Source organism: Oncorhynchus nerka, linkage group LG9a (assembly GCF_034236695.1).
Source record: "Oncorhynchus nerka isolate Pitt River linkage group LG9a, Oner_Uvic_2.0, whole genome shotgun sequence".
Taxonomy (NCBI): Eukaryota; Metazoa; Chordata; class Actinopteri; order Salmoniformes; family Salmonidae; genus Oncorhynchus; species Oncorhynchus nerka.
Window position 1 is genome coordinate 25,043,397 of NC_088404.1, and position 12,261 is coordinate 25,055,657.

General features: G+C 43.3%; 1 protein-coding gene across 2 annotated transcripts in view; it reads right to left on the reverse strand.

Moving 5' to 3' along the window:
* Positions 1–2,225: 2,225 nt before the first annotated feature.
* Positions 2,226–12,261, reverse strand: part of LOC115134096 (ankyrin repeat and BTB/POZ domain-containing protein 3-B-like) — a 105,707-nt gene continuing 95,671 nt past the window's right edge. For both annotated transcript variants that reach the window (XM_029667737.2, XM_029667736.2), the window contains 4 exons: positions 6,152–6,233; positions 5,873–5,941; positions 4,531–4,644; positions 2,226–3,885 (listed from right to left, as the gene is read on the reverse strand). In XM_029667737.2, coding sequence (XP_029523597.1) covers positions 3,676–3,885; positions 4,531–4,644; positions 5,873–5,941; positions 6,152–6,233 — 475 coding nt within the window. In that variant the 3' untranslated portion in view covers positions 2,226–3,675. The remainder of the gene's footprint in view (positions 3,886–4,530; positions 4,645–5,872; positions 5,942–6,151; positions 6,234–12,261) is intronic.

A 12,261-nucleotide genomic window follows, 5' to 3' on the forward strand; every position in this document is an offset into this window, starting at 1 on the left:
GCTTGTAGAAAAAAACCCAGAGCAAACTAACCTGGCGTGTAAAAAAAAAAACAGAGCAAACTAACCTGGCGTGTAGAAAAAACCCCAGAGCAAACTAACCTGGCGTGTAAAAAAAAAACAGAGCAAACTAACCTGGCGTGTAGAAAAAACCCCAGAGCAAACTAACCTGGCGTGTAGAAAAAAAACCCAGAGCAAACTAACCTGGCTTGTAGAAAAAAACCCAGAGTAAACTAACCTGGCGTGTAGAAAAAAAACCCAGAGCAAACTAACCTGGCGTGTAGAAAAAAATCCCAGAGCAAACTAACCTGGCGTGTAGAAGAAAAACACAGAGCAAACTAACCTGGCGTGTAGAAAAAAAACCCAGAGCAAACTAACCTGGCGTGTAGAAAAAAAAACAGAGCAAACTAACCTGACGTGTAGAAAAAAAACCCAGAGCAAACTAACCTGGCTTGTAGAAAAAACCCCAGAGCAAACTAACCTGGCGTGTAGAAAAAACCCCAGAGCAAACTAACCTGGCGTGTAGAAAAAAAAAACAGAGCAAACTAACCTGGCGTGTAGAAAAAAAACCCAGAGGAAACTAACCTGGCGTGTAGAAAAAAAACCCAGAGCAAACTAACCTGGCGTGTAGAAAAAAAACAGAGCAAACTAACCTGGCGTGTAGAAAAAACCCCAGAGCAAACTAACCTGGCGTGTAGAAAAAAAACCCAAAGCAAACTAACCTGGCGTGTAGAAAAAAAACCCAGAGCAAACTAATCTGGCGTGTAGAAAAAAACCCAGAGCAAACTAACCTGGCGTGTAGAAAAATAAAACAGAGCAAACTAACCTGGCATGTAGAAAGAAAACCAGAGCAAACTAACCTGGCGTGTAGAAAAAAAACACAGAGCAAACTAACCTGGCTTGTAGAAAAAAAAACAGAGCAAACTAACCTGGCGTGTAGAAAAAAAAGACAGAGCAAACTAACCTGGCATGTAGAAAAAAAACACAGAGCAAACTAACCTGGCTTGTAGAAAAAAAACCCAGAGCAAACTAACCTGGCATGTAGAAAAAAAACACAGAGCAAACTAACCTGGCTTGTAGAAAAAAAACCCAGAGCAAACTAACCTGGCTTGTAGAAAAAAAACAGAGCAAACTAACCTGGCATGCCATTAAGGTCCTGTCATCTTATTCCTATCAGGAGTAATGATTTGATTGTGATTCATCATGTTGTTTGGCAAGCCAGGCCCACTTAGCTGCTACCACAGTACTGACACAGACAGACAGACAGACAGACAGACAGACAGACAGACAGACAGACAGACAGACAGACAGACAGACAGACAGACAGACATAATGTTCCTCAACCCTCATCAACCCTTCTGTCTGATCTGAATGACTGACTGACTGACTGACTCACTGACTGTCAGGCAGCCTTAGCCCAGAATCCAAACTGATTTGCTCCCTTTCATGAAGTTAAACCATAGTGAAACTGAGCATATCAGTTTGATTCTAGGCTACAGACATTAATATCTATTGATCACAGTTAAGTTTGAACAGTAGCAGGTAGCCCAGCGGTTAGGAGCAAAAGGTTGCTGGTTTGAATCCCTGAGCCAGCAAGGTGGAAAAATCTGCCGTTCTGCCCTTCAGCAAGGCAGTTAACCTCCAACAACAAATGCTCCCCGGGTGCCGATGACGTTGATTAAGGCAGCCCCCTGCACATCTCTGATTCAGAGGGGTTGGGTTAAATGCAGAAGAATCATTTCAGTTGAATGCATTCCATTGTACAAGTGACTACGTATCCCCCTTTCCCTAGCAGCTAGACAAAGTTGTCAGGATTGTAGTCTAAGGCTACATCCCGATTTTCCAACCTTCTCCCTGTTTTTCCGACCGCACTTGAACACTCCCTGTCATGGATTTAAAACAGCTGGATTGGTGTAACTATTGGCTGAAGGGAGTTTCCACCACTGTGAAATCCATGACTGGAAGTATGCAAGTGCACACTTTGGGAGAAGGGTGGACAATTGGGATTCAACCTAAAGGTCATTTATTCTCTGTAGTACAGCTTGTGAAGTGTGTGATGTCACATGACCACTCCCAAACCTTCCGCCATGAGGGATCCAGCTAATGACAGAACACCAGAGGGTAAATCCATAGGTCCCAACAACAACTGGAGACCATTTACTAAGGTTTCACAGTGGAAAAATCGTTGAGATTGTTGTTCGAGACAAGAAAACCAGTTGATATCTAGGGAGGATTCATATCATTCTTTATATTAATCTTTATGGAGGAAACGGATATTAAGTCACACATTTACATGTAGTTTCACAATGTCTGGAAAACACAACAGATGACGCTTCTCCGGTTTAGGATAGACCCTGATCATCTTTTGAACTAGGCCTCTATCCATAAAGTGTCTCAGAGTAGGCGTGCTGGATCAGTTTTATCCTTTTAGATCATAATGAATGTGATTATAGACAGGGGGACCTGATTCTAGATCAGCACTCCCACTCAGAGACGCTTTTTGAATACAGGCCCATAACCGTTCTCTCCTGAAATGAAGACACCGGTACACGTCTACACATTTAGAGACACATGCTGACAATATCGCTCCTCAATACCGTTCCTGCTTCCTCTCTTAAAGTCTCATGCCACTCTTAAACCAAACTGAACACAAGCAAAACAGTCATTCTCATGACATGCAACTTGAAACATACAGAACGATAACACATTGAAAAGAACAACTTTTTATAAAGCCATATCCAATGAGTAGACGCATGAGAAGAAGAAACATCTGTAGGATATATACATTAACTTACAAGAGGAGCCAAAGCTCTGTGTTTTATTCACAATATTTACACAGTTCTAACAGCGGATGAAGGAAGGAAATGTGTTTTCTGTTCTCCAGCTTTCACAAACGTAGCTTGAAGAATTTCCCAATACCTCTCTCCTTTGCATGACTCCCTTAAAACATACTACCACATGACATACAGTATATCCACATATCACTCTTACATGTAGCAGACCAGGGTTCAAATACTATTTGAAATCATGTTAAATAGTTTATCTAGGCGTGATTGAGCTTGCCTGGCACAATGGAACCAATAGAATAGTCACAAAAGTGCAAACAGCACCAATCTGACACCCCGGGCAGACTAGAGCAAATGCTAAAAGTATTTTATTTGAAATAATATTGAACTCAGGTCTGCTCTTATGTTACGTTTGGCTAGGCCCAGTTATAAATAGACTATAAAGCTATGTAGGATTGCAGAACCATGCTGAGAAAGGTACCAACAATGATTCTGCCCAGTAGACACGTGGAGTAATGGCAGGTCTGACTGCAGTCTGGAGGAGCGAAGTAATGTTGACTGGGGCTTTACGAATGATTCCAGACACACACACACACACATCCCTCACTGCATCTCAGCGATATAGTCCCACTATTGCTGTGACGAGTCAGCTTTACTCCAGCCCTATGAAAATCTCCTTTTCACATTTCTGGGGTTCCAGCGCTGTCCATTTGCCTAAGTGCTCGGCCCAAAGCTCAGTAGGCTGCAGGAGAATGCCAATGGCGTGTTAGCACAGCAAGCAATTTAAAAGTGTCACTGTTGAGTGTGGTTCAGTACAGCTATGTGTTGAACTGGGGTCAATGGTGACAGACAGACAGTTCCAGTCCCATTAGCAGCTCAATAAATCAACCAATCAGACAATGGAGCCCTTGGAGGAGGACAGGTGGATGGACTGGATGCGGATGCCCAGGGTCTTCTCCAGGTCCAGGAGTACATCGGTGGCGGGACTGTCTGGAGGCGTGTCGTACAGCAGTGTTTTGAAGGGCTCCAGCTCAATCAGCACCACCATGTTTTTCAGGAAGTAGCCCTCGATGTAGACAGCCAAATCTGGGACATCCAGGAACTGATGGAGCAGAAGGTTTGAGAACAGTTGAGTGTTGTCTAGCTTGAGTTGGATGCCAAACCTATACATTTTTGTTAATGCACACAAGCAAGCACACACACACACTTCGTGAGGAATCTGTGTATCAGTAGAGTTCAAAAGTTACTCACACTCAAACCATGACAATGGAATAACTCAAGGAGGCAGAGATGCTAAAATAACATACTTAATTTAATCCATGCTCAAAAGAATACTAAAGGTTAAAGTGCAAGGTGTAGAAGGACACACACAAAGGTACAGAGACATGCATACGCATACATTGTGATATTGTTGTATGGTGGTATTAAACATTTTGTATTGTAAAAGGAGCATACGTTTCGGCTCCTATGCCCTCATCAGTGCTGCACAAACTAATTAAGGAGACATCTACTTAAGAATCTGTGTATCAAACATGTTTATTTGCATGCATTCCTACAGTACATACTGCAAACGGCACAAACACCAAGCAGGAAGGCAAGCACAGGCAAATATGTTTACACATGATCACACACACACAAACTCACACCCACGGCCTCATACACACGTGCATGAATAGATAGTAGACATACACAAGCAGACCCCCACACCGTACTGCTGTACGACACATTCTCAACTCGACCTCCTCACCTTGGTGTGGCTGTAGATCTCCACACAGGTTTCTGTGTTGATGTTCTTAGAGCAGATGATCTCACAGTGCCTCTGCAGCGCCTCCAGCTGGAAGAACTTGGCCGCTGACAGCAGCTGCACACACCAGAAAAGAAGACAATTGTAGCCCGGCATCAGATCTATTTAGGCTGCCTAATCCTGCTGTATGGTCACAATGACACAGATCTCGGCCCAGTCACCAGGCTGGTAACATGACCCTATTATGGTTAAGTAGTACATGTTGTTGGACTGTAATACTGCTTGCTCTTCACTAACTGGGACTGCCCACCTTGTATCAGGAAGTATCTAAATTGTATTGGTTATGGGGGCTCTAGTGGTGTGGGGGCTGTGCTTTGGCAAAGTGGGTGGGGTTATATCCTTCCTGTTTGGCCCTGTCCGGGGGTGTCCTCGGATGCGGCCACAGTGTCTCCTGACCCTTCCTGTCTCAGCCTCCAGTATTTATGCTGCAGTAGTTTATGTGTCGGGGGGCTAGGGTCAGTTTGTTATATCTGGAGTACTTCTCCTGTCCTATTCGGTGTCCTGTGTGAATTTAAGTGTGCTCTTTCTAATTCTCTCTTTCTTTCTCTCTCTCGGAGGACCTGAGCCCTAGGACCATGCCTCAGGACTACCTTGCTGTCCCCAGTCCACCTGGCCGTGCTGCTGCTCCAGTTTCAACTGTTCTGCCTTATTATTATTGGACCATGCTGGTCATTTATGAACATTTGAACATCTTGGCCATGTTCTGTTATAATCTCCACCCGGCACAGCCAGAAGAGGACTGGCCACCCCACATAGCCTGGTTCCTCTCGAGGTTTCTTCCTAGGTTTTGGCCTTTCTAGGGAGTTTTTCCTAGCCACCGTGCTTCTACACCTGCAGTGCTTGCTGTTTGGGGTTTTAGGCTGGGTTTCTGTACAGCACTTTGCGATATCAGCTGATGTACGAAGGGCTATATAAATACATTTGATTTGATTTTGATTTGGTTATGAACACGGATGCATATATGTACAGTACCAGTCAAAAGTTTGGACACACCCACTCATTCAAGGGTTTTTTTTATTTTTACTATTTTCTACATTGTAGAATAATAGTGAAGACATCAAAACTATGAAATAACACATATGGAATCATGTAGTAACCAAAAAAGTGTTAAACAAATCAGAATATATTTTATATTTAGATTCTTCAAAGTAGCCATCCTTTGCCTCGGTGACAGCTTTGCACACTCTTGGCATTCTCTCAACAAGCTGTATATTGGTCTAAGTCTTATCGCATCTTAGAAAACATGACTCGACTGACAACGTGGCAAATGGACTAACAGTCTTACCTCCATAACCTCTGTGTTTCTGATGTGCAGATGCTCCGTCCCACCACAGTAGAGGTATTGCATCACCAGCTGTAACAGTACGAATTAACTGACGTTTACACAACATTCACACAACACAACAAACCTACCAATGGATTTACACTGTCATGGGAAAGAATATGGGTATTTTTTGTATGAACATTCCCCTTTGAAAACGTATCACACCGTTGTCTGATTCATGTATCAATTTGATTAGATTGTAAGGGAAAAACAGAAAAGTTATTTTCTCTATGAACGCACCAGGAATATGTTGTATTTGACGTGGCTGATTTCAATACATGTGTTTTCAGCAGCTGGTCTGTTCGCCAGTAGAGACTTAAACCTTAAGCAGAGAGAAAGAAAGACAGAGAGAGAACAAAAAATAGATGTATTTTTATTGTGTTTTTTTATTTCACCTTTATTTAACCAGGTAGGCCCGTTGAGAACAAGTTCTCATTTACAACTGCGACCTGGCCAAGATAAAGTAAAGCAGTGCGACAAAAACAACAACACAGAGTTACACATAAACAAACGTACAGTCAATAACACAAAAGAAAAGAAAGATAGAAAGATCTATGTACAGTGTGTGCAAATGTAGAAGAGTAGGGAGGTTGGCAATAAATAGGCCATAGAGGCGAAAATAATTACAATTTAGCATTAAAACTGGAGTGATATATGTGCAGATGATGATGTGCAAGTAGAGATACTGGGGTGCAAAAGAGCAAGAGGGTAAGTAATAATATGGGGATGAGGTAGTCAGGTGTGCTATTTACAGATTGGCTGTGTACAGGTACAGTGATCGGTAAGCTGCTCTGACAGCTGATGCTTAAAGTTAGAGAGAGAGAGATAAAAGACTCCAGATTCAGAGATTTTTGCCATTCATTCCAGTCATTGGCAGCAGAGAACTGGAAGGAAAGGCGAGGAAGGCACCAAAATTGCCTACCCTGGAAGTCTGTGTTTCAGACATAAGGAAGTGGATGGCGGCAAATGTATTACTTTGAAACTCAGACCAAACAGAGATCCTAGTTCTAGGTCCCAAGAAACAAAGAGATCTGCAGTTTGATCTGACAATTAATCTTGATGGTTGTACAGTCGTCTCAAATAAGGACCTCGGCATTATTCTGGACCCTGATCTCTCTTTTGACGAACATATCAAGAATATTTTATGGGCAGCTTTTCCCATCTTCATAATGTTGCAAAAAACTGAAACGTTTTGTCCAAAAATTATTCAGAAAAAGTAATCCATGCTTTTGTCACTTTTAGATTACATTACTGCAATGCTCTACTCTCTGGCTACCTGGATAAAGCACTTAATAAACTTCAGTTAGTGCTAAACACAGCTGTTAGCTCTTGACTACAACCCCAAAATGTTATCATATTACTCCAGTGCTAGCCTCTACACTGGCTTCCTGTTAAGCCTAGGGATGATTTCAAGGTTTTACTGCTATTGCATGGGCTTGCTCCTACCTACAGTATCATTCCGATTTGGTCTTGCCGCACATACCTACACATTCGCTACAGTCACAAGACGCAGGCCTTCTTACTGTCTTTAGAATTTCTAACCAAACAGCTGGAGGCAGGGCTTTCTCCTATCAAGCTCAGTTTTTATGGAATGGTCTGCCTATCCATGTGAGAGATGCAGACTCGGTCTCAACCTTTAAGTCTTTAAGACTTTCAACCTTTAAGACTGAAGACTCATCTCGAGGCACTAACGTGATCTTCCTGTCCAGTTTTGCGCCCCCTCAGGTGGAGGAAATCTTTGTGGGCTATACTCAGCCTTGTCTCAGGGTAGTAAGTTGGTGGTCTGTTCATATCCCTCTAGTGGTGTGTGGGCAAAGTGGGTGGAGTTATATCCTGCCTGGTTGGCCCTGTCCGGGAGTATCGTCGGACAGGGCCAGAGTCTCAGCCTCCAGTATCTATGCTGCAATAGTATTTTGTATTTATTAAGGATCCCCCCCAGGATACTCTTCCTCCGGTCCAAACATATTAAAGCACTTACATTACATATGAAACAAAATATAAAACAGTACATCATATAACATTATTACACCACTACATATCTACAATATAAAATGTTTAATACCACCATAAAACAATATCACAATGTATGCGTATCTCTGTACCTTTGTGTGTCTCTTCACAGTGCCGGGGGGCTAGCGTCAATCTGTTCTATCTGGTGTAATTCTCTTGTTCTATCTGGTGTAATTCTCTTGTTCTATCTGGTGTAATTCTCTTGTTCTATCTGGTGTAATTCTCTTGTTCTATCTGGTGTAATTCTCTTGTTCTATCTGGTGTAATTCTCTTGTTCTATCTGGTGTAATTCTCTTGTCCTATCTGGTGTAATTCTCTTGTCCTATCTGGTGTAATTCTCTTGTTCTATCTGGTGTAATTCTCTTGTCCTATCTGGTGTAATTCTCTTGTCCTATCTGGTGTAATTATCTTGTCCTATCTGGTATAATTCTCTTGTTCTATCTGGTGTAATTCTCTTGTTCTATCTGGTGTAATTCTCTTGTCCTATCTGGTGTAATTCTCTTGTCCTATCTGGTGTCCTGTGTGAACTTAAATATGTTCCCCCTAATTCTCCCATTTCTCTCTCTCCTCCTCTGGCCTTAATGGCCACGTAATGTTATAATCTCCAACCGGCACAGCCTGAAGATGACTGGCCACCTCTCAGAGCCTGGTTCCTCTCTAGGTTTCTTCCTAGGTTCCTGCCTTTCTAGGGAGTTTTTCCGAGCCACCCTGTTTCTGCATCTGTATTGCTTGCTGTTTGGGGTTTTAGGCTGGGTTTCTATATAGCACTTTGTGACATCTGCTGATGTAAAAAAAAGCATTGATAAATACATTTAATTGACTGAGACAGGAGTTATGTAAGGGTAGTTGGGGACAGGAGTTATGTATGGGTAGTTGGGGACAGGAGTTATGTAAGGGTAGTTGGGGACAGGAGTTATGTATAGGTAGTTGGGGACAAGAGTTATGTATAGGTAGGTGGGGACAGGAGTTATGTATAGGTAGTTGGGGACAGGAGTTATGTATAGGTAGTTGGGGACAGGAGTTATGTATAGGTAGTTGGGGACAGGAGTTATGTATAGGTAGTTGGGGACAGGAGTTATGTATAGGTAGTTGGGGACAGGAGTTATGTATAGGTAGTTGGGGACAGGAGTTATGTATAGGTAGTTGGGGACAGGAGTTATGTATAGGTAGTTGGGGACAGGAGTTATGTATAGGTAGTTGGGGACAGGAGTTATGTATAGGTAGTTGGGGACAGGAGTTATGTATAGGTAGTTGGGGACAGGAGTTATGTATAGGTAGTTGGGGACAGGAGTTATGTAAGGGTAGTTGGGGACAGGAGTTATGTATAGGTAGTTGGGGACAGGAGTTATGTATAGGTAGTTGGGGACAGGAGGTATGTATAGGTAGTTGGGGACAGGAGTTATGTATAGGTAGTTGGGGACAGGAGGTATGTATAGGTAGTTGGGGACAGGAGTTATGTATAGGTAGTTGGGGACAGGAGGTATGTATAGGTAGTTGGAGACAGGAGTTATGTATGGGTAGTTGGGGACAGGAGGTATGTATAGGTAGTTGGGGACAGGAGTTATGTATAGGTAGTTGGGGACAGGAGTTATGTATAGGTAGTTGGGGACAGGAGTTATGTATAGGTAGTTGGGGACAGGAGTTATGTATAGGTAGTTGGGGACAGGAGTTATGTATAGGTAGTTGGGGACAGGAGTTATGTATAGGTTGTTGGGGACAGGAGTTATGTATAGGTAGTTGGGGACAGGAGTTATGTAAGGGTAGTTGGGGACAGGAGTTATGTATAGGTAGTTGGGGACAGGAGTTATGTATAGGTAGTTGGGGACAGGAGTTATGTATGGGTAGTTGGGGACAGGAGTTATGTATAGGTAGTTGGGGACAGGAGTTATGTATAGGTAGTTGGGGACAGGAGTTATGTATGGGTAGTTGGGGACAGGAGTTATGTATAGGTAGTTGGGGACAGAAGTTATGTATAGGTAGTTGGGGACAGGAGTTATGTATGGGTAGTTGGGGACAGGAGTTATGTAAGGGTAGTTGGGGACAGGAGTTATGTATAGGTAGTTGGGGACAGGAGTTATGTAAGGGTAGTTGGGGACAGGAGTTATGTAAGGGTAGTTGGGGACAGGAGTGCCACCAGTAAGTACAGATAGTAGTATAAATCCCCTGGCACAGTCCCCGCAGCCGGACAATTTTCTCACGGTTTCTGGAAGGAAATGCTGTAGGAACGCTCAACCGGTGTCGCTCATTCAGCCGACAGAAACTTTCAACCGGTTTTCCCCATTAAGCAGCGGGTCGGTGTCAGAGGCCGAGTCTTCTCTGGTCTCTACTCCTCCCGTTACGGGGTCTGAGACGCCGAAGCTTCCCACCATTAGCTCTGACAAATTGAAAACTCTAGTCATTGGCGACTCCATTACCCGCAGTATTAGACTTAAAGCGAATCATCCAGCGATCATACACTGTTTACCCGGGGGCAGGGCTACCGACGTTAAGGCTAATCTGAAGATGGTGCTGGCTAAAGCTAAAACTGGCGAGTGTAGAGAGTATAGAGATATTGTTATCCACGTCGGCACCAACGATGTTAGGATGAAACAGTCAGAGATCACCAAGCGCAACATAGCTTCTGCGTGCATATCAGCTAGAAAGATGTGTCGGCATCGAGTAATTGTCTCTGGCCCCCTCCCAGTTAGGGGAGTGATGAGCTCTACAGCAGAGTCTCACAACTCAATCGCTGGTTGAAAACTGTTTTCTGCCCCTCCCAAAAGATAGAATTTGTAGATAATTGGCCCTCTTTCTGGGACTCACCCACAAACAGGACCAAGCCTGACCTGCTGAGGAGTGACGGACTCCATCCTAGCTGGAGGGGTGCTCTCATCTTATCTACCAACATAGACAGGGCTCTAACTCCTCTAGCTCCACAATGAAATAGGGTGCAGGCCAGGCAGCAGGCTATTAGCCAGCCTGCCAGCATAGTGGAGTCTGCCACTAGCATAGTCAGTGTAGTCAGCTCAGCTATCACCATTGAGACCGTGTCTGTGCCTCGACCTAGGTTGGGCAAAACTAAACATGGCGGTGTTCGCCTTAGCAATCTCACTAGGATAAAGACCACCTCCATTCCTGTCATTACTGAAAGAGATCATGATACCTCACTTCTCAAAATAGGGCTACTTAATGTTAGATCCCTTACTTCAAAGGCAATTATAGTCAATGAACTAATCACTGATCATAATCTTGATGTGATTGGCCTGACTGAAACATGGCTTAAGCCTGATGAATTTACTGTGTTAAATGAGGCCTCACCTCCTGGCTACACTAGTGAGCATATCCCCGTGCATCCCGCAAAGGCGGAGGTGTTGCTAACATTTACGATAGCAAATTTCAATTTACAAAAAAAAAAATGACGTTTTTCGTCTTTTGAGCTTCTAGTCATGAAATCTATGCAGCCTACTCAATCACTTTTTATAGCTACTGTTTACAGGCCTCCTGGGCCATATACAGCGTTTCTCACTGAGTTCCCTGAATTCCTATCGGACCTTGTAGTCATTGCAGATAATATTCTAATCTTTGGTGACTTTAATATTCACATGGAAAAGTCCACAGACCCACTCCAAAAGGCTTTCGGAGCCATCATCGACTCAGTGGGTTTTGTCCAACATGTCTCTGGACCCACTCACTGTCACAGTCATACGCTGGACCTAGTTTTGTCCCATGGAATAAATGTTGTGGATCTTAATGTTTTTCCTCATAATCCTGGACTATCGGACCACCATTTTATTACGTTTGCAATTGCAACAAATAATCTGCTCAGACCCCAACCAAGGAACATCAAAAGTCGTGCTATAAATTCACAGACAACACAAAATTCCTTGATGCCCTTCCAGACTCCCTCTGCCTACCCAAGGACGCCAGAGGACAAAAATCCGTTAACCACCTAACTGAGTATCTCAATTTAACCTTGCGCAATACCCTAGATGCAGTTGCACCCCTAAAAACTAAAAAAATGTCTCATAAGAAACTAGCTCCCTGGTACACAGAAAATACCCGAGCTCTGAAGCAAGCTTCCAGAAAATTGGAACGGAAATGGCGCCACACCAAACTGGAAGTCTTCCGACTAGCTTGGAAGGACGGTACCGTGCAGTACCGAAGAGCCCTTACTGCTGCTCGATCATCCTATTTTTCTAACTTAATTGAGGAAAATAAGAACAATCCGAAATTCCTTTTTGATACTGTCGCAAAGCTAACTAAAAAGCAGCATTCCCCAAGAGAGGATGACTTTCACTTTAGCAGTGATAAATTCATGAACTTCTTTGAGGAAAAGATTATGATTATTAGAAAGCAAATTA